The sequence below is a fragment of the Oncorhynchus tshawytscha genome, linkage group LG02, assembly GCF_018296145.1.
Source record: "Oncorhynchus tshawytscha isolate Ot180627B linkage group LG02, Otsh_v2.0, whole genome shotgun sequence".
In the NCBI taxonomy this organism is placed as follows: Eukaryota; Metazoa; Chordata; class Actinopteri; order Salmoniformes; family Salmonidae; genus Oncorhynchus; species Oncorhynchus tshawytscha.
The window spans coordinates 74,335,752-74,359,317 of NC_056430.1; the positions used below are offsets into that span (position 1 = coordinate 74,335,752).

The window sequence follows — 23,566 nt, forward strand, 5'->3', positions numbered from 1 at the left end:
AACAGTTTCTCTGTCTGGATCAAGTGCAATTCTGTGACTTTGGTTGTGTCTACACTTCACACTTGTGTGACTATCAGAATATGTAGAGCGCATTGAAAAGACGGGTCTAGACTAGAGGTCGACCGATTATGATTTTTCAACGCCGATACAGATTGGAGGACCAAAACAAAAAAAAGCAAAATAATAATAATTGTAATAATGACAATCACAACAATACTGAATGAACACTTATTTTAACTTAATACATCAATAAAATCAATTTAGCCTCAAGTATATAATGAAACGTTCAATTTGGTTTAAATAATGCAAAGTGTTGGAGAAGAGAGTAAAAGTGCAATATGTGCTATGTAAGAAAGCTAACGTTTCATTTCCTTGCTCAGAACATGAGAACATATGAAAGCTGGTGGTTCCTTTTAACATGAGTCTTCAATATTCCCAGGTAAGAAGTTTAGGTTGTAGTTATTATAGGAATTATAGGACTATTTCCCTCTATTCCATATGTATATCATTAACCTTTGACTATTGGATGTTCTTATAGGCACTTTAGTATTGCCAGTGTAACAGTACAGCTTCCGTCCCTCTAGTTAGCGCGCGCTAACTAGCTAGCCATTTCACTTCGGTTACACCAGCCTTATCTAGAGTTGATAGGCTTGAAGTCATAACCAGCGCAATGCTTGACGCACAACGAAGAGCTGCTGGCAAAACGCACAAAAGTGCTGTTTGAATGAATGTTTACGTGCCTGCTTCTGCCTACCACCGCTCAGTCAGATACTTGTATGCTCAGTCAGATTATATGCAACGCAGGACACGCTAGATAATAGCTAGTAATATCAACCATGTGTAGTTAACTAGTGATTGATTGATTGTTTTTATAAGATAAGTTTAATGCTAGCTAGCAACTTACCTTGGCTTACTGCATTCGCATAACAGGCAGTCTCCTTGTGGAGTGCAACGAGAGAGAGGCAGGTCGTTATTGCGTTGGACTACTTAACTGTAAGGTTGCAAGATTGGATCCCCCGAGCTGACACGGTGAAAATCTGCCGTTCTGCCCCTGAACAAGGCAGTTAACCCACCGTTCCTAAGCCGTCATTGAAAATAAGAATGTGTTCTTAACTGACTTGCCCAATTAAATGAAAGGTAGAAAAAATACTTTAAACAAATATATTTAAAAAACGGCACCCAAAAATACTGATTACCGATTGTTATGAAAACTTGAAATTGGCCCTAATTAATTGGCCATTCCGATTAATCGGTCAACCTCTAGTCTAGACGCACAAAAGTTGCTTTGTGGTCTGATCTAGCTGACCAATTCAGGAGGTGGTCAGGGATGCACTGTGTGCAGATTTCTCAGTTGATGCAAATCAGGCTCCTGAAAGCGTATACAGTGGGCGACGTCATCGGCACTCCTCCCACAAGTCTACAGAAAACTTGTGTTTTGGGGACGAGATGTACCTTGTCATTTTAACGTTGGGGGAAATATGTTCTTCGAGCGTGACGAACATGTTTCGCTGGCATCATAAATGCTTGCCAGCTAGCTAATATTTAGACTAAACATTTTGGCTTTTTTATGACGGTTTTTGGAGCAGTGGCTTCTTCCTTGCGGAGCAGCCTTTCAGGTTGTGCCGATAGACTTGTTTTACTGTGGATATAAATACTTTGTACCCGTTTCCTCCAGCATCTTCACAAGGTCCTTTGCTGTTGTTCTGGGGTTGATTTCCACTTTTCTCACCAAAGTACGTTCATCTCTAGGAGACAGAACGAGTCTCCTTCCTGAGCAGTATGACGGCTGCGTAGTCCCATGGTGTTTATACTTGTGTACTATTGTTTGTACAGATGCACGTGGTATCTTCAGGTGTTTGGAAATTGCTCCCAAGGATGAACCAGACTTGTGGAGGTCTACAATTATTTTCTGGGGTCTTGGCTGATTTATTTTGATTTTCCCATGATGTCAAGCAAAGAGACACTGAGTTTGAAGGTAGGCCTTGAAATACATCCACAGGTACACCTTCAATTGACTCAAATTATGTCAATTAGCCTATCAGAAGCTTCTAAAGCCATGACATAATTTTCTGGAATTTTCCAAGCTGTTTAAAAGCACTGACCCACTGGAATTGTAATACAGTCAATTATAAGTGCAATAATCTGTCTGTAAACAATTGTTGGAAAGATTACTTGTGTCATGCACAAAGTAGATGTCCTAAACAACTTGTCAAAACTATGTTGTTAACAAGACATTTGTGGAGTGGTTGAAAAACTAGTTTTAATGACTCCAACCTAAGTGTATGTAAACATCCGACTTCAACTGTAGCCCTGGCTCTCCCACTTCCTCAATATCACTCCCTCCTTTTCTACTCACCGTCTTTCTAGTTCTCTCCCTTCAGCTCTTCCTTCTTTCACTTGCTCTCACCACCACTTCTCCCTCTCTTTCAGCTCTCAAGGTTCTCTGCTCTTAGCCACATGCTCTCACCACTATTTCTCCCTCTAGGTTCTTCACTCTCTGTCTCTAGCTCCATCCAGCTGTATATTCTCTGCTAAGCTTAGTGGCTGAGGCCAGCAGTGAGTGGCACAGTTTTCTGTCCGAGCCAGGCGCCTTCACACACACAATGTCCCGGTCGGTCAATCACCAAGTCAAGCATGGCTTATTTTCACAGCCTGCATGAGCAGAGCACACACACTCCTCCTGCATTTCCCTCTTACACACAGACTACTTTATATCCCCTCAAATACACACACGCATGTACACACCTCTGCCATCCTTTGAGCAGCAGGGAGCTGGCGATGGGATCTGTGCTGACTTTATATTTCCTGGCTGGAGTAGATTGCAAGAGCACGAAATAGAGCAAGAAGAGTGTCCATTTCAACACAAAGGGGCTAATGACCCAACTAAACCAGATGTCAAAACTTAGAGACTAGCAAAACTAGGCTATTCAGGCACCATCCCTTCCTTCTCCAAAACCATTCACACAAATGAAGTGCTTTTCAGGTATTCAGAGGGGACTACAACATGATGGATGAACAAGGCTTATTTGCTTGGGATGAGAATTTGAGGTATTTTCTATTAGAGACAATAAACCGAAAATTACTGACAATGCTATCCTCTTACTGAAGCATTTTGCTTAAGTCGGTCATTTCCGGTGATTTTGCTACACAACGTTCCTGTAGATTGACCAATGGTTTAAGAACAACAGTAATAAACTGATTGTGTTGATTCCTGCTATGAAATTTCTGCCTTTTCCATTTTTCTGTTGGCTGCTGACTCTCATTCCCTCCCCCCACTGACACAGAGGAGGGAGAGATGCATTCTGAGAAGCACAAGCAAATGACCATTGCTCAAATGACCATTTGCTCAAAATACTATTGCGGGAAAAAGGTTTTATAGCAACTACTGTTGTTCTAGTCAAAGCTTTTTGTGAGGATATCACGCATGCCTCACCTGTTAATATCGATTCCGTGGCACCACTTCTCAACCAGAGTAGGCTGTAGAGTGCCATTTGCGGTAAATAGACCGATATCAAGAAGGCCTAGCACTGGAAAGTTTTTGTGGGACATTGTGTTTTAAAATTCCCACTTCCTCAGGTGTTGAAAAATATAGCCTATATGGGCCAATATGTACAAAGATGTTGGCAAACATCCAAAATGTTGGAAAAATCCAAAATAAATCTGATAATTCTGGATCCTATTTTGACAGGTTGCACATTGAAATATCAATCATGCATTTCTTGGATATGTTAGATGAAATATCTTACTTGTTGATAGGCTACCATCTCAGTTGTCTTACTTGTTGATAGGCTACCATCTCAGTTGTCTTACTTGGCACTGGAAAAAAACGGTCTAGAATCATGGCAGTAATGTAAAGTAATTAAAAATGTACCGTCGATTTTGTTATCGAGCAAAATAGTGACATTTAAAATGCAATTTTATGATTTGTCCATGTCACCCAGCTGTAGCACCTCCCTAAAAAACTTAAAATTGCTGATTTATCATTATCGCAAAAAACAGGCAATTTATTGCGAGATGGATTTTTGTCCATGTCGCCCAGCTCCATTTGCCATATATTTTCTACGCTCTGTATCAAAGCCATATCAAATATCTTGGTTCTAAAGTAGTTGCTATAGAGCTATTTCATATTAATTGTTGAGAGGAAAATAGTACACCTTCAAAAATCTGAGAATCTCCTCTTCAAAAGGGTCAGTAATTGCTTCCAAAGCTGTGTTTTTCCCACAATTGCATTTTAAAATGTTACAGGCTACAATTAGAACACTTTTTTTTATCCCAGAGCACGGGGAGAGGGAGTGAGTGGCTTGCCAGCAGGCCTCAGCGAAACAGGGGCAGGGCAGATACTTTTACTACAGGAATTGAGGATAATGCACATTACCGTTTCATCATTGTTTTAATAGCCTGTAAAAATAGGAAGTTTGGACTGAGGTGAGCGTGTAATGCGGCCAATTAAAAATTTAACTTGCGACACAAGTCAAAGGGTCGTAAAATGTTCAGTTAGGAGCCCTGGAAGACCACTGTTGTTATCAGATAGAACACGATGCAAGAGCGGTTCAAATTTTCTTTAGCGAAGGTTTCTTACGCCATCCATGTCCACTTTAACACGGCATCTTTTCCCCTGTCCGTCTTTCATTCATCCCTTCCTCTCTCTTTTCAAGTTGAGAACTGACCGATGTGAGTGGGAGACGCAAACATTGCAATATCTGCTACATAATGAGAGGAAACGGTGAGGCTTAAATATAAACGGCTTAAAACGTGTGAAGTGACTGCAGACTGGCATTTAAAACTGCCAATTAGGCTGTAATATGGGCCAGGCTCAGCCAGCGCAAAAAGACGCTGTCATACGTGTGACAACCCACCCACCCCTCCTCGGAGGTTCCATTACTAAGTGCGTCATGAGTATGTGACATGGGTGGGCCCTAAATGTGCCATTTGGAGAGCAGGGAGCATGCTGACGGAGGGCTCCTCTCGTTAAAGCAGTGGAATGGAATATCATGCTAGTCATAGTATCAGGCGGCAGGGTAGCCTAGTGGTTAGTGTTGGACTAGTAACCCAAAGGTTGCAAGTTCAAATCTCTGAGCTGACAAGGTACAAATCTGTCGTTCTGCCCTTGAACAGGCAGTTAACCCACTGCTCCTAGGCCATCATTGAAAATAAGAATTTGTTCTAAACTGACTTGCCTAGTTAAATAAAGGTAAAAAAATTAAATCGTAGTCTGCCCCAGTATCTACACGTTAGAGATTTTGACGATGAGTATGATGTGTCTCAGATTCAAACCCCCATTAGACAGCTCTGCAAGCATTATGTCAAAATAAGTGTGTTATGGATGACCAACGATCTTCATTTACTCCCATTACGCTATGTACTTCCAAAAAGTCTAAATACAAATTTACAAGCAACTGAATAAAATCCGATTCAGCACCTTCATTACGGCCACCTACATGTCGGAAGTCTAAAACAGCTCAATACACTCGAAGTGCCAAAGTGGACATTTTTCAGTTCAATTTTTATATAGACCTTTTTTGGAAGTACATAGCTACCGGCTGTAGATTAAGACAGTTGATCATTGAAACCCAAATTTTGGTGAGTAACAAACGTATTTTGACAGAGCTGTCTAATGGGAGTTTGAGCTTCCTAGGCATTAAAAGGAAACGCGTCATACTCACCTAAATCCCTAACACACAGACACTGGGGCAAGTAGAGTCCTAATACTTGCCAGGAACCTCACGACACGATATCACAATACTTAAGTGCCGATACGGATTGTGATTTTCAGGAGTCTATATGTATTGCGATTAGATACGGAGATTTTAATGCGATTTGATGTTCCAAACATATTGCTCACGGACTATAGAAAACATTAAGAACTAGGGATGCACGATATATCGGTGAACATATCGGAATCGGACGATTTTAGCTAAAAATGCCAACATCGACCCGATGTCTAGAAAAACGCTGATGTGCAAAACCGATGTCAAAGCTGACGTGCATACCTATATAACGTAGGTAGATGACGTAATGATGCCATGAAAAATACTGCGCGACACGTTGACATACGTCACTGCCAACAAAATAACTTGTGTTCAACTATTTAACTGTACTAGAATGCTTAAAAGGTGTGTGCGAATGGGCAAGATAACATATTTAACCCTTGTGGGTGAATGGGAAAGATAACATATTTAACCCTTGTGTGGTGTTCGGGTCTGTGGGACCCATTTTCAATATTAACTAAAAGAACAATTATACAATTAATAATTTGTTAAACCTGAGACTCATTGGCATTGGCTTACTTTCTTTGAAGAACATCTGAAATAACATTTTTCATTTGAGGGCACCCACTACACATTTATATTACATATGTGGTGTTCGGGTCCACTGGAAAAGTGTGGGTGTTGGTGAACACAAGTAAAAATTTAACAAAAAGGTTTGCTGTGTGCCTTCACTCAGTCTTCCTGCTCCCTGGGCCTGCTGTTTCAATATAGCACCAAGAAACTGTCTGTCTCCCTGCCTGTCTGCCGGTTTTCTAGCACTCTTTACCCTTTGTAGTGTGTGAAACTATACAAAGTCTTGCGGGAACCTGCACAATGTTATTACAATACATTGTATAAAAAACTACATTTTAAAAAGTATTTTGAAACACTCTACCCCAGCCAGGTGGAAATTGGGGGAGGGACAACAAATAAATAGCTTTGCACGTGTGGCTCCTTACGACAATCAATCAGCATGGGAAAAAAATCATCTCTACTCAGAGGGCCTTAGAAATAACGTTGGCATGGAGAGAGAAGGAGCGTGTTTTTGGAAAGGGATGGACCAAACTCATTTACATGCCTACTTTGGGGTTCTTATCCTTGCTGGTGTTCAGATCCAATGGGAATCCAGAGAACCCCTTTGGGATGCAGAAACTGGCAGAGATTTTTTCTGTGCAACGGCTCTGGAAAACTTCCCCAAACATTCCAGGAGTATCCGCTTCGATAATCAGACCAGCTCGGCGGCAGAGAGACAAGCTAGCTGCAATCAGGTCAGTGTGGGACAAGTGGGTGGACCACCTTTCCCTGTTTTACATCCCTGGCCCGACGTTACAGTTGATGAGCAGCTTATGACATTTAGAGGCCGCTGCCCCTTCAGGCAGTGCATACCATCTAAACCCGCAAAAAATGGAATCAAGATCTGGGCTGCCTGTGATTCTGCGTCATCATATGCGTGAAAAGTGCAAGTGTACACAGGGAAGCCAGATCGAGGAGCCCCTGAGAAGAACCAAGGGATGTGGGATGTCCTGGACATGACACAGGGACTCCGTGGCCATGAAATCACATTGGATAACTTTTTAATTTATTTACTTCCCACAGGTTGGGACAGGAGCTCCTCACGAGGAAGCTGGCGATGGTAGGAACAGTACAAAAAAAACAAGCCAGAGCTTCCAACTCAGCTCTTGAATACATGGAACAGGCCTATCAATTCCTCTAAGTTCGTGTTCAAGGCCCACACGTCCCTAGTGTTCTACATGCCAAAGAAAGGCAAAAATGTGGTACTCATGAATACGCTGCATAGGGATGGGGAGAAGCTGTGGCCAGGAACATCAAAAACCAGGAATCATAATGATTACAATGCCACAAAAAGGAGGGTGGACAATTTAGACAAGCTGGTGACTGGCTACAACTGCAAAAGAAGAACCCTACGCTGGTCACTTGTCTAAGATGTTGAAGACTATCACATCTCAACACGTTGAGCCAACATATCCCAAGGAATCCAGCTTCTGCAGCCATTGTGAGTAGGATTCAGGAGGAGGATGCTGGTGCCCCATCCGCCAGACCCACAGAACCAACAACTCCAATACTGGAAGTAAGTGTGAGTGGTGTGTGTGTCTGACTATCCTACCTTGGCCTGCTGTAACCATATAAGTGAGTGAGATGTTAGTAAAATTCCTGAACTAAGTGTTTTCATCATTCTAGATTGCAGCCGGTAACAACAAGAAGCTCTGCAATGTGTGTGGACCCAAGAAGGACAGGAAGACAGTACATGCATCAACTGCAAGAAATACATTTGCAACACACACACAGTAAAACTCTGTCTCTCATGTGGTGTGTAGACTGGCCTTAATTTGTGTTCAACGAGACTCATTTATCATTTCCATAAAATACTGTATGTAAGATTTATCCTTACAATTTGTTGAGTACAAAGCAATAACCATCAATAGTGATGAAAACCTTGTTTCATTTATATTTGCTCAAGACAAACATGATTTAGTCCACCCATGTCTTGATTATAATAGATTTTAGTTTACAAAAATCACCCTTTATCCAAAACAAATACCGTAATTTCCAGACTATAATCCGCTATTTCTTCCCCACGCTTTGAACCTCGCGGTTTATACATTTACGCGGCTAATTTATGGATTTTTCCCGCTTTCACAAGATTCATGCCGCCAAAAAACTGAGCACCGTCACATAATGTGATGTAAATCGAGCGCTCTCAAACTTCCCATCATTCTGATTACGGTAGTCATTTTGTCACCCTCATCATGGCAAAGACACTGAGAAATGCAGATGATGCAGCTTTCAAGTTGAAGGCAATCGATCTGGCTGTTGGAAAAGGAAATAGAGCTGCTGACAGCGTGGAGCATTGTCAAAAAATCCACTATCATCAACGGGTTTCGGAAGGCTGGACTGCTGTGTAAAGTTCATTTGTTTCAATTTACCGGTAGTCACGTGCGGCTTATTTATGTACAAAATACTTTTATTTTATTCAGTGGGTGCAGTTTATATTCAGGTGTGCTTAAGTCCAGAAATTACGGTTGATAAATGTGATAAATTATTGATAAAGATAAATGTGACCTAGCAGAGGTAAGTCAACAATAAGTATTTTTACATAAATTGTTATGGCTGTATTGTTTTAAAAACCCAATAATGTTATGGGTCCATCGGCACAGCGAACATTGGGTGAATAACAAAAACATGTAGGTACCAGGCACACCAGTTTGAGTGTGTCAAGAACTGCAACATTGCTGGGTTTCAAGCTCAACAGTTGCCTATGTGTATCAAGAATGATCCACCAACCAAAAGACACAGCCAACTTGACAACTGTGGGAAGCATTGGAGCCAACATGGGCGAGAATCCCTGTGGAACACTTTCGACACCTTGAAGAGTCCATGAACCGACAAATTGAGGCTGTGCTGAGGGAAAAAGGGGGTGCAAGTCAATATTAGGAAGGTGTTCCTAATGTTTTGTACACTCCGTGTACTGAATGTTTGCTGCAGAGAGACAATAGACAGCATGAAAAAACGAGGTTGTGATAAGTCAAAGGTGCTGAAAACATGTTAGCTCACTATTTAAAAAGGTTGAGGACAAGCTATAGGATGTAAAATACAGCCGTATAGGCGCAGGTACAGCCGACTAGCGCTAGCTAATGCTACCTACAGGAGCAAAATATATTTCTCTATTTTACAAATTGACACTTGGAGTCAAATATCAATATAATGTCATCCAAAAATAATATTGCGATATGTAAATGTTTAGATTCCCCCCATTTAACACCAACTGTCATTACTAATTTTACAATTAGACTCAAATGGATACGTATTAGCTTGTTTTTTAAATTAAATTTATACTTTGGCATAGTAATTTCTGAATGAGTTAATTTGAATGAGCAGAGCTATGCCTCTTCACTAACAACTCTAGAGAATGACAGATGAGATATAAACCAAGCCAGTAAATAGCCAGCAAACAATGAACCAACCTCCTTCCCTCCAACTACCTTCACGCTATGGTGCTGTTCAACACACATGACTTACTACAACGGCCTGCCGTGAGAGTAGCTAAGCCTAGAGCTGGCTACATCAAGATGTGGGCAATGTGTGCACTAGTAAGGCACACACCCACTGACTAAAGTATTGGTGATGAGGGGAATTGAAGGGGGAGGGGGCAATGGGACCCTGCTGGGGTGACAGATGGCCTGAATAGGGGGTGAGGGGCACGTGTTTGCACTCTGTGACTTCAATGAAAGGCGTACCCCCCCATTCACCATGGGAGTGATGTGCAACCCAAACTGGGCCTCTCGGCAGGGACCCAAAGTCAGGGCAGGGGATGCTCCTATGGGGCTCTCCAGGCATGACCGCAGACACTAAGGGGGAAAATGCACACCTTGTCTGGGGTAATTTACTGCTAACAGCCCCTAGTGTTCCCACGCTTCCAGGTTCTGCTGGGCTAACATGGCAATTGGAGATTGAACACTTGGGGTCGATAATAACATAGCAGGGGTTGGATGCATTAGGGGATTTTGCAATGGATTGTGTGTGAATAACATGGTCATCACCAAAGAAAGTAATGGACATTGGAATCAGCAGATGTGTTGCTTTGGTTATTGTCTCTGTAGCCAATATAGTGAAAGAGGCATGGTGCATTCACAACTACAATCCTAACATTCTGGTTCATTAACTTTTTATCTAGAACATTTTAGAGGTAGGCCCTACAAGTGTATTCTATCAGCAGTGGGAAACCCATATGAACAGATATGGAACATGATATAGCAATGAAAAGTGACAACTGTCAAGATATTGGGACATAAGACTGCATTTTATGACATTGACACAACATGCAATCAAATGCATGAGAGTGGGACATGATAGGCCTACGGTTAAATTACTTGAATCTGACCATGGCATCAGAATTGGCCTACTCTGAGCCAAGACTCTCAGCCAGTTAGGCATGCAGCAGGGTGGAAGACTGTGCCTAAAATGTTTCTGCAGATAAAGGCCTGCTAAAGATGTTTGACGAAGGTAAACATGAACATAATTTAGCACCCAGCAGAGTCCCCAATCCCTATAATAACGTCATTCCATTTTGATAGGGGTATAACGGTTAGTTTTCAACAGAGTATGTGACATGATTTAGGCCAGGGATGGGAAACTCCCGTCCTCGGGGATGGAGTGGTGTTACTCTTCCCCACATCCCTTGGAAACATAGCTGATTAAACTAATTGTATTCTAAACTGAAGACCATGATTAGTTGATTATTGGAGTCAGTTGGGGCAAAAGTGACACCAATCAGGCCCCCGAGGTCTGGAATTGCCCATCCCTGATTTAAGCTGTCACCAATGATATTTCGACAAGTATGTTGCTACTTTGCGCTGAAGGGTAGCCATGTTGACATAGCAGATCAAGCAATTGCTAAACATGTCTCTAGCTGGATATCTAAGCATCAGCTAGTTAAGTGTTGCTTTTGTTAACAATAGCCTTTACAAAACTAAAATAGCTAGCCCCGTTTTCCAACATGTCAGAAATGACAGGGATGGACGCGTAACGTTGGCAACAAAGTTTTGTTAGCGGCCAAGCTAGCTAACTAAGGTTTGCTAACTGCTTTGTACAGCTGTTTGAATGACCAAAACGTCAGTTGAATGAATAACTAGTTAACATTAGCTAGCTAAATATCTGGACACACAGAACAAGTCATAAAAAACAAATAACATTTTACTAACTAAAGTAGCTAGCAGGTTAAGTTGGTTTGTGGGCCTTCCTTACCTGGTCCATCTGACGCTGACAGCGCAGGTGAATTCAGCTTCGGTCGCTTTGAGTTGGGAGGTCCGACGTCAAGCAGGTTTTCAGCCATTGTGATCTTTAATGGATTTCTTATTTAATTATTTTTTTAAATGAAATTCCTGGGACAGAACAGGTTGTTCTGACAACCTCCACCTTTCTCTAGTTAGCACGTTAGCAAGCGGTTTGCTCGCTAACGTTGGCTAACTGGCTAATTTTCAACCAGTGAGGGTGAGATTTTCAAAAAAGATGCAACAGCGCCCCGCTTCGCCACCGCCATTCAACCCATGATAATCCAACAACCAACACCCACATTATCGTTAAATAACCCCAATAAAAAAAATCCCATGAAAAATGTACGTTAAAATTAAATCTAAAAACATTAACATGGATTGTATTCCTGTCCCATAAATCTTTAATTTTAGATGTTCAAACAGCTCATTTTTATGACGTCAAATGTCTTCATGCAAAAATGGTTTGAAGCTCCATAAAATGCACAACTGCAAAAATATATATATTTTTTGCAAAATTGTCAGTAACAAGCTGTTTCTTCTCCGGTTATCCCCGGTAAACAATATACTGCTCCGAACGGCGATTGGGACTCGAGCGCCGCACTTAAGGGGAAATCAGATATACGGGGTTTTCTTGCCGACGACGACCGATCGAATTCCCGTTTTTTCGTCAAAAATACTTCAGAAAAGGTGAAAATACTTCGTTTTCAGGGGAAGTTTGCCGTCAAACCTCGGTATGGATGCTCAATTTCTAAATAAAAATTAGTGATCTACCGAAATCCTAATTCCGAGCCACGACAAGATGGCGGCTGTTGATTCCTTCGGTACAAAAAGTTTTTTTTCTCTCTTTTCCAGATAGATAGACTGTAGAGGGGGAGGGGTCGCGCAATCACGCCCTACGTAAACCTATGGTAAAAAGCTTTGGGGTGCGTCACACGAAATTCGCCTAGAATTCCGCTACGGGGCGGTAAGAGACCGTATGAGAATTAATATTCACCGTAATAACTTGGTAATAAGTATGCTATTGATTCTTCACGTCAATATCGCTGTTGTAAAGGGAGGCAGTACAATGCATTGCAAAGGATAAATAATATTTGTATATTCTTCATTGTTGGATATAAAAACCAAACTAAAATGTGTGGATCAACGCAGCTAGGCCGAAGTCTATCTGATCAATCTTCTCTAACATGAAATATGGCTAAAATGAAGATGACACAAGTAAACAAAAGTTTGGATCCTTTAATTTCTGTACTTTTCTTTCTTGATTTACCTGCCAGGCCTACCTTCCCACTGGCCTCATCTCTCCTGTGTATGTTGGCACAAAATGCTGCTTTCCTCCTCCTATCCCCCCAATCAATGACAGTGTGATGGACTTTGGACTGTCTAATAAGCCTAATAGGTCTCCACATTAACATCAGGTTCTTGAATTAAGGACCAAAATATATTACTATTGTACTTATGCTAGTTGCAGGGGATTGGTGGTTGTCATAATTATGGTAGAAATATTGCCGCACTTGCAGCATCTAAAATACTTATTTTGACAAGCCCCTTGAAAGATCATACGTAATATATCACTCACAAAGTCACCCAGACAGCCAGGCAGACGACAAAACAGTTTGATATTGAAGTGTTCTCCTGTTCATCGATTTTCACAAAAAGTCAAAATCTGGCTCAGGCACATGTACAAAAAGTTGAAACAAAATCATAAATGTGACATCAAATACATATTGCATATGTACATACATAGTGAGTGCCTTGTGCAAATGTATACAGATTATGTTCATCGTGTTTAAAAATGATACATTGGATACGGTTAATGTGCACAATAACAAATAAACAAACAATAGCACACTGACTGATTGAAAAAGGCAAATATAAACAAGCAAAAAAACAAAATAACATACATCTCAGATCAACAAATTAAAACACTTTGGTTTTTTCCAATATCGTTATCCCCAGTGTGGAAATAACACATGGTGCTAATTTACTATAGTTCATTTACCATAGCAGTGAAAGAAAGTGAGTGTGCAATTTAATCGCGAGTGAATTATCAACTTTTTTTTGCTTGTGATGATAGTTTGAATGTGCGAACACACCCACAAATATTTAGTACATCTGCACCCCAAACAGTAAAAAGAAGAAGAAAAACAATATTTTCTCAACAATTCAAATTGTACTTACTAGAGTGAAGGCCTGGTAAAAGGACTTTTTCTGTAAAAAGAAACACAGGCCCAGACACTGGTTCAGTTCAAACAATATATATTTCATCTATCTGTTCCATGCATCCTTGTTAAAGCTTATGTTAATTACTGAATAATTTGTTTGTTCGTTGTTGGCTTTTGTCTCCCAATTCGTATTAGATATTGTATAGCATAATTATCCTGTATGGCTTAGTTGGGTCCTGTATGGCCTGGTTGGTAGGGCATAGCGCTTGTAATGCCAGGATTGTGTGTTCGATTCCCAGGACTACCCATATGTAAAATGTATGCACGCATGACTGTAAGTCACTTTGTTTAAAAGTGTCTGCTAAATGGCATATATATATTATTTTGAATTATACTACTTGGGCTCAATTAAAATAGACTTCTGGAGGCTTTATCCATGTCATGAAAGCTAACAAACAAACCCTGAGGTCGGTTAGAAATGTCAAGAGGCAAAGAAAGAAATCAATGGCTAATTGCAGGAGTGTATGGGTGAGAAGTAGTAGCAAAAAGCATAAGTATGTCCACGCAAACACACACGCAAACACACACACACGCAAACACACACACACACACACACACACACACACACACACAGGAACAAAGACACACACACAGAGCAAAGTGGTGAAAATGTCAGACTCAAACAAGCAAAGTCAAAGTCATTCCCGCCCATTCCTCCCTTTTTACCAGAGAGCACAGAGTTGGAGACAGTTTAGTTTTGACTTCTATTCCCTTTTTTATTTCTCAGTATTGGTGAAGGTTTTAGTAAGAGGGTGGCATGCCTATGTCCCTCCTCCGTGTTCTGCCTAGTTCCCTTTAAAAAAAATATTGTCCCTTGGATACCAGTCTTGGTTACTGTGCCCTTTCACTCCAAACTCAATACAAATCGCTACTGTACTCCGCCTCACTCTAACTACCAACATAAATACAAGTGTGATTCAATGCACAAACACTTACTTAAGTAATCATAAACCAGATAGATACACGATTGATGGTAAATGCGGTATGCTTCTGTGGAAGTGAAAGATAAAGTGTGGCTTTTTTTTTCAAGTGTGATAAATAAAAATATATCCAAATATTTAATACAAAAATCCAAAGTACTTTAATTCATAATATAAAAATGGTGTGTGTCGAATTATTAGCTATAGTCAGATATATAGAACCTATGAATGTGCTACAAAGTTATTGGAAGTGGAAAGGCATTTGAGGATAAAAATATCAAGAAGGCTGACAATAAGCCACCAAACTACATCCACACAAGATGTCTAATAATAAAAGGCACTGACATATCAGAAGTACATATTGGTGGTAGGTAAACAAAAGTCCCAAACTCTAAATAGACTCTCAATTCTGGCAAGGGTACATTGGCATAATATGAACAACATATAGCACTTAATTCTGATTTAATACTATTTCTAGATCTTTCTATGGGCACTCACCTTGAAGTTATAGGCCATCTGCTTTGATTCGTATCATATGTTTATAACTTGTCTGATAGCCCACTTAAAGACCCTTAAACTAGCTCTTATTGGTTCTCCCTGTAGTTTAGAGTAGAGGTATCCCAAAAGATTACTCATCAGATCCAAGTCCGAGCATCGACCATTAGGAATTAAAACACAAAACTGACCCTTGATCAGCACCATGGGGCAACTTCAACTTTCAGTCTTTCTCCTTAGTCAAATAGACTTGGGGGGAAAAGCACACGCGCACACATACACACATACACACAGATTTTCCTACTACTTTCTGTCTGAAATGTAAGACACAAAAGTGACAGGTCTACAGATGAATCCCCTATAGACCCTTCCTTTCAGAAGTAAAAGCTTGAGCAGAAAAGAGGGGAAAAGGCAAGGTGAGAGAAAAGAGAAAAGCGAGGGAGCACGGAAGAGACCTTGGGCACACCACCCTTCACATAGAATTCACAGAGAATCAGTCAGAGAGAGAGAGAGAGAGAGAAAGAAAAAACCAAGTGAGCAAGATGTTGATTTTCTCAAAACAGGAGTTGCAGTTGGAACTGCTCAAGGCGATTCATCATTTCATAAAACATACAATCATCATCATCATTGCTATCATCATCATACTAACTCAACAAAAAATATATTTTTTAGGCACTACAAAAAATGTACTCGAAAAGGAAAACTTTGAAAAATATAGGTTGCATTGCACCCAAATAATAACTTGATGAAAGTGGCACATTTTAAGTACATTAATACAGTAGAGCCTCCCTCATGCAGAGGCTGTGATTGGATAAAAGATCAAACGTCCCACCCCAACCAGCATGTCACACAAAGCTAAAGGCAGCCGTGATTAGCCATTGGTTGAATCTGGTGTCGGTTAAAATCATTTGTTTCTGTGGCAACTAACACAATGGAGAGAACTTCATACAAACTTGAGTTTTCACTTCAATACACATTAATACGTGTTATAACATGTTAATAAACTGTTTGTAATGAATTCTGTTCCTTTTGGCGAATGTCATACTTTTAACACATATTTTCCCTAAAGATTTTAAGTGCTTTCCCATTTTGATATAACCAAATAGTCCCTTTAATTTCCAACACTATGATTCCCTTAAACGATTTTTAGATTTGTGCTTTTTCAGTATACTTGTTAGAGTATAATCGTTACTTGAGAGTGCTATAACGTATGTGTTCAGTTTTCTTACTGTCAAGACTGCTTGGTATGGGCTACCATCCCAATTTGCCATTTCCATTTAGGAGAGGTCTAGGAGAAGTTGTGTGAGACCCAGTGAGGAGATCTGTGGTTCTTACAGTTATGTTCCACAGACCACTTAAAGAAGCTGTACGGAAGTTTTTTTTTTTTTAAACGTGTTTCCTGAAAAGTTGGACATAAAAAAGCGTCAGTGTGAAGATAAATCCCTATGTTGGTTTTCCCTTTAGTATTGGGTCCACGTAGCACATCACAAACACTCTAAGCCATCGTCTCAAAGCAGAAACACCAATAACACTGCTTTTTGTCATTCCCTTATTCTACCCAAAACTCCCTGCTTCTTACCCATGATCCACCACTGTCTGGCACGTCATTTATTTCCCTTTACGGTCAGGCGAATAGGCTACAACTGATCAAGTGAAAAACTGAATATGGCACAAACGATAACGATACAATAACAAAATAAATTGCATTGAAAAAACAACTTGTAGTAAAAGAACCACAGCATCATCGGTAGACTAGGTTTGAAATAGAAAAAATAAGTCATGCTAAAGATTGTTCCAACCTTTTTTGTGTTTTTGTTCCATATTCATTTCTTGTTCGTTAACGGTTCTTGTCCTGAAGGCACTTCTTTACATATCAACCAAAGCATAAGAAAAATAAAACCTCAACACCAACAAGCAAAAACCCTTTCTCTACTCCTCCTCCTCCCTCCCCCTGCATTATATTGTGCCACAATAACTGTGCTCAACACAGCCCTCCCCCTTCCTATAGAAAAGTGATGAGCCATCATAGCTTGACTACAAGTCAATGTCCAAAGGTCACTCTGTCTGCAGTCACATTTCATCATGTGAAAACATCTGTTTTGGTTCAGAAAGGTGATTAATGGATAAGTTAGGGGGGAAAAACTCCTCCCATCCCTTCAAATCTGTATCTGTAGCTACTTCTGTCTTCAGCTCAGCTCAGAGAAAGGAGTGCTGATCGAGGATCAGTTTCGACTTTAAAATCATAATGAATAGGATTATATGGATAAGGGGGAGCTGATCCTAGATCAGCACTTGATGGATCAAAGGCGTGACATGAAATCCTCCTTATTGAGCTTTGTCAGCTCATTCGCTTCCTCCTCCTCCTCTTCCTCAGGCTGTGCCAAGGTACAGGGTACTAGCTCCGGGTCTAGGTCCAGGGTAAGGGGGTGAGGGTCCGTGCCCGTAGCAGCGGGGTGGCCAGCCCCAGTTTGGGGGATTCCTGGTGGGATTGGAGGAGCGTCCCTGTACCCCTCTGCCCGATCTGCCCTCACCCCACAGGGCTTGGCCGGGCCTGGCTCTGGCCCTAGTCCTGAAGGAGCTACAGGAGGTCCTATGGAAGAGGCTTGGGGGGTGAATGTGGAGGAAGAGGAGGATGTGGGAGGAGTGTAAGAAGAGGATAAAGGAGGAGGGGCTGGCGCATTGGCACTTGCATCAGACTTGGTCGTATTAACGGCGTCCCCTTCCCCACGGGTCCAACGGTTGCCTGTGATTGGACAGGTTTCACCGGGGGCAAAACAGCAACTAATTGATGTGGCTGTAGCCAAGGCTCAGCCAATAGCTGCCCACCTCTTTCAGCGCTCCTGGGATACAGGAAGGTCCTCATTTGACCTTTGCCCTTGACGTTGACGGTACCGCGGTAGTCAAACTCTAAGCCCATTCCACTGAGCGCCGAGTGGCTCTCCTCACTCACCTGTACCCGACACTCCACCCCTGTAGAGTCCATGCGACTCGCAATATTCACTGTGTCTCCCCAGATGTCGTAGAGCAACTTGGTAGTGCCGATCACCCCCGCCGTCAGGGGACCATGGTTGAACCCGATACGGAGCTTAAACCCAAAGCCTAGCATGTTTTTATTGAAGTCGTCCAAAACACCCATCATCTCGAGGGCGAAGTCAAACAGCGCCCTCAGGTGGTTAGAGTTTGGGTGGGAGTCGTCAATGCACTGTTGAGGGTTCAGCCCGGACGCCGCCATGTACGTGGCGCCGATCGTCTTGATCTTCTCCACGTTGGCGAAGTCCGGTTTCCGTAGCAACTCGTCGAAGTCGCCGATGAGCTCATTGAGCACTCGGTAACACTCCTTCCCGCCTTCGTAACTTTCCTCGTAGAATTCAGAAAAATTCACAATACTCGCAAAGATAACCCCGGCGTTGTCGTGATTTTTGGAGTACGACTGGGTCACCTTGAGCTGCTCGGCGACGTGGATTGGGATGATGTTGCCTAGCAACCAGTCGGCCTGGTCCCGCATGTTCTGGATCTTGACGCGGTGCTTGTCGGCCTCTATGTTGCCATGGTAATGGAGACGGTAGCTGACCTCAAACTCGTGGTTCAGGAACCAGACCAATAGGAGGAGGAGGAAGTAGGTGAGTACTGCTTCTGGGACCAGTAGGTCTAGGGGTCTCACGGGGTCCATGGCATCTGGACGTGGTTCTGGAGTGGACCATGTCTCATTGGTGAGGTTACTGGAAAAGAGAAGGAGAAAATTAGAAGAGGGCAGGAGGTAGATGAGGGCAGACAGAGAGAGAAAGGAGTGGTGTGGTGGCTAGAAAGAAAGAGAAAGAAAGAAAGCGAGTTAAGAAAGGAGGGTGTAGAGAGAGATGGGTAGACAGAGAGAGAGCATGTGAGAGATAGAGTGAGAGAGATAAGAAAGGAGGGTGTAGAGAGAGATGGGTAGACAGAGAGAGAGAATGTGAGAGATAGAGCGAGAGAGAGATAAGAAAGGAGGGTGTAGAGAGAGATGGGTAGACAGAGAGAGAGAATGTGAGAGATGCGAGAGAGAGATAAGAAAGGAGGGTGTAGAGAGAGATGGGTAGACAGAGAGAGAGAATGTGAGAGATAGAGCGAGAGAGAGATAAAAAGGGAGGGTGTAGAGAGAGGTAGACAGACGGAGCCAGCCAGCCAGACAGTCATGAGACAAGACAAACAGAAAGACAGACCTAGAGACAGACAGACCTAGAGACAGACAGACATACAGAGAGAGAGACAGACAGACATATAGAGAGAGAGAGACAGACAGACAGACAGAGAGAGAGACAGACAGACAGACCGAGAGACAGACAGACAGACCAAGAGACAGACCGAGACACAGACATACAGACCGAGAGACAGACAAGCGGGAGGGGGTTGATATCAATACGCAGCAGTTGCATTACCATGAACCACAGCCATTCAGTGTCTACCGTACCACGCTATACATGCCAAGCACTTTCACAACTTAAATCACTTGGCTATAGGCTCAAAGATACACATCATAGCATCAATTCAACTCATTCTCCCTCTTGTTAAAAAAGGCCAACATGGTCCTTCATGCTCTATGTATTATTCGAGATCCGCTACCTGCAGCATCTCTCCCACAGTTGAGCTTAACCCGTGGCTTGTATAAATAGGACCAGCTAGCCAGTCTGAGTCACAGAACCTGTCCCAAATGGCACCCTATTCCCTATGGGCCCTGGTCAAAAGTAGGGAATAGGGTGCCTTTGAGATGCAGACATAGCCACTGCTGCTGACATTTAGCTGCTATGATTACACCAGCCATACTTCACAGTTTGAGAAAAGAGAGGAGAGGAGAGAGAAAAGAGAGTGTGAGGAGAGAGAGTGAAGAGAGGGAGAAAGAGAGATGGAAAGAGAAAAGAGAGTGAGGAGAGAGAGTGAAGAGAGGGAGAAAGAGAGATGGAAAGAGAAAAGAGAGTGTGAGGAGAGAGAGTGAAGAGAGGGAGAAAGAGAGATGGAAAGAGAAAAGAGAGTGTGAGGAGAGAGAGAAAAATAGAAAGACGGCCCCTCTTCTCCCCTTTCACCCCCGTCACCCTCCCAAATGTCACTCATCCATCAACATGCTGCGTCTCCATGGCAACACTCACCCCATCGCTGGAGAACTGTCATTACTGGAGCTGCAAGACAGAGTGACTCCCGTCAGTTACACACACACACACACACACACACACACACACACACACACACACACACACACACACACACACACACACACACACACACACACACACACACACACACACACACACACACACACACACACACACACACGGCTGACTAATTCATATCAACCTCTTAGAATGACTCCTGTGAGTTAAACACAAGTGTGATGACACATTCCAACACACTCACACTCCAACACACACACAACTTGGCTCACAAACAGATGAATATGAACATTTCCTAAGAGCCAAGGGGAGAGAGAGGTATATTGTGTATTAATGTGCATATTATGTATGTCATAAAATGCTGACTAACGGCTGACTAATGGCAAATAAACTGCAAGCTATACAATTCAAAAATAAAATAATTACAGCTTAAAGTTTTACCATTATAACATAAGGTATAACATCTTCATAATGTTGTAAAGGTTTCCCCCTGCTACCCTCTAGATGGTGGAGACAGTCCAGGTGCATCAAAGAGAGACTGAAAAACAGCTTTTTATCTCCAGGCCATCAGACTGTTAAACAGTCACCACTAGCCGGCCTCCGCCCAGTACCCTGCCCTGAACTTTAGTCACTGATACTAGCCGGATACCACCCGGTACTCTACCCTCCACCTTAGAGACTGCTGCCCTATGTACACAGTCATGGAACACTGTTAACATCCTGTTTTACCCACTTCATATGTATATACTGTATTCTAGTTGATCATCCTATATAACTACTGCTGTACACACCTTTTCTATTCATATATTGTCCATAATGCCTATACACACAATCATATACAGTACCAGTCAAAAGTTTGGGCACACCTACACATTCCAGGGTTTTTCTTTATTTTTACTATTTTCTACATTGTAGAATATGTCAAAACTATGAAAAACACATATAATAATCCACCCCTCATGTAGTAACTAAAAAAGTGTTAAACAAATCAAAATATATTTTATATTTGAGATTCTTCAAAGTAGCCACCCTTTGCCTTGATGACAGCTTTGCACACTCATGGCATTCTCTCAACCAGTCTCATGAGGCAGTCACCTGGAATGCATTTGTTAAAAGTTCACTTGTGGAATTTCTTTCCTTAATGGGTTTGAGCCAATCATTAGTGTTGTGACAAGGTTGGGGTGGTAAATAGAAGATAGCCCTATTTGGTAAAAGACTAAGTCCATATTATGGCAAGAACAGCTCAAATAAGCAAAGAGAAATGACAGATCATTATTACTTTAAGACATGAAGGTCAGTCAATACGGAAAATGTCAAGAACTTTGAAAGTCGCAAAAACCATCAAGTGCTATGATGAACTTGGCTCTCATGAGGACCGCCACAGGAAAGGAAGACCCAGAGTTACCTCTGCTGCAGAGGATAAGTTCATTAGAGTTACCAGCCTCAAATAGTTCAAGTAACAGACACATCTCAACATCAACTGTTCAGAGGAGACTGCATGAATCAGGCCTTCATGGTTAAATTGCTGCAAAGAAAACACCACTAAAGGACACCAATAAGAAGAACAGACATGCGGATTGCTAATATTTATATATTTCTTAATTCCTTTCTTTTATTTTGGGGATTTGGGTGTATTGTTTTGTATTGTCAGGTATTACTGCACACACGTGATAACATCTGCAAAATATGTGTACACGAAAATGTGTATTGGATTAAAGTTCTGAATGGGTCGTAAATACGTATCGGGTGCAGTACAAACCCTGTCCTGTTGAGGGGGCTGTGGAGCAGCACTAGTAGAGCCACACCAACAGCTGTGGCCAGGGCAGATCTCATCCAGAAACTCAGCTGGCAGAAGTTACAGTACTGGATGATGGCTATGGTCACTGCACAGCACAGGAACATGGTTACCTAGAGGGAGGACACACAACATTTGTTTGTGTAAACTGAAATTCTCATTTTCATCAATGCTTCTCTATGAGAAGAAATAGAGAATTGGAATTTCAGGTTATTTCCCAAATTGACTGAATTGAAATGGAACTTGACCCTGGTACACAAGAGTCCTCACACAATATATTACATATGGTAACATAAACATACTTCCCCACCAACACCCTCAACACACTCACACCTGTGAGCACATGCCTTATGCACACCAGTGGCATGGGTGAACACACACCCACACGCACATCAATAGTTGAATCCCCTGTAGAGTAGTTAGTACAGACTCTTCCATCCCTCCATCTCTCTCTCCATGCTTCCATCCCTCCATCTCTCCATGCTTCCATCCTTCCATCTCTCTCTGCCAGGTATCCCCTCTCTCTTCCATCCCTCCATCTCTCTCTCCATGCTTCCATCCCTCCCTTCTATCCCTCTCACACACATCTTCTCTTTCTCTGCCAGGAATCCCCTCTCTCTTCCATCCCTCCATCTCTCTCTCCATGCTTCCATCCCTCCAACTCTCCATGCTTCCATCCCTCCATCTCTCTCTCTGCCAGGTATCCCCTCTCTCTTCCATCCCTCCATCTCTCTCTCCATGCTCCCATCCCTCCCTTCTATCCCTCTCACACACATATTCTCTTTCTCTGCCAGGTATCCCCTCTCTCTTCCATCCCTCCATCTCTCCATGCTTCCATCCCTCCATCTCTCTCTCCATGCTTCCATCCCTCCCTTCTATCTCTCTCACACACATCTTTTCTTTCTCTGCCATATTATTCATCACTCTCGTCCAATCCATCCCTCTCTTTCATCCCTCCCTCCATCCATCCCCCTCTCTCTCTGCCAGGTATCCCTCTCTCTTCCATGTTATTGTGTGTGTGTGTGTGTGTGTGTGTGCAAGTGTATGGGGGATCCTTGCCAAACAAGATATCAAAACACACCAGCTTGACTTGTGAGCAGTCAAGATTTGGGTGCATCCCACATGACCCCCTATTCCCTATATAATCAAATCAAATCTAATGTATTTATATAGCCCTTCGTACATCAGCTGATATCTCAAAGTGCTGTACAGAAACCCAGCCTAAAACCCCAAACAGCAAGCAATGCAGGTGGCTAGGAAAAACTCCCTAGAAAGGCCAAAACCTAGGAAGAAACCTAGAGAGGAACCAGGCTATGAGGGGTGGCCAGTCCTCTTCTGGCTGTGCCAGGTGGAGATTATAACAGAACATGGCCAAGATGTCCAAATGTTCATAAATTACCAGCATGGTCAAATAATAATAATCACAGGCAGAACAGTTAAAACTGGAGCAGCAGCACGGC

At 42.2% G+C, this 23,566-nt stretch overlaps 2 protein-coding genes across 3 annotated transcripts in view; both read right to left on the bottom strand.

The window, feature by feature from the left end:
* The window catches only part of crebbpa (CREB binding protein a), a 65,702-nt gene extending 53,325 nt beyond the window's left edge, over nucleotides 1-12,377 (bottom strand). Inside the window, exon 1 of the mRNA XM_042304625.1 lies at nucleotides 11,511-12,377. Coding sequence (XP_042160559.1) covers nucleotides 11,511-11,598 — 88 coding nt within the window. The 5' untranslated portion in view covers nucleotides 11,599-12,377. The remainder of the gene's footprint in view (nucleotides 1-11,510) is intronic.
* Nucleotides 12,378-12,755: 378 nt separating this feature from the next.
* Nucleotides 12,756-23,566, bottom strand: part of adcy9 (adenylate cyclase 9) — a 65,959-nt gene continuing 55,148 nt past the window's right edge. For both annotated transcript variants that reach the window (XM_042304618.1, XM_042304617.1), the window contains 3 exons: nucleotides 22,071-22,219; nucleotides 20,291-20,320; nucleotides 12,756-18,895 (listed from right to left, as the gene is read on the bottom strand). In XM_042304618.1, the coding sequence (XP_042160552.1) occupies nucleotides 17,767-18,895; nucleotides 20,291-20,320; nucleotides 22,071-22,219 (1,308 nt within the window). In that variant the 3' untranslated portion in view covers nucleotides 12,756-17,766. The remainder of the gene's footprint in view (nucleotides 18,896-20,290; nucleotides 20,321-22,070; nucleotides 22,220-23,566) is intronic.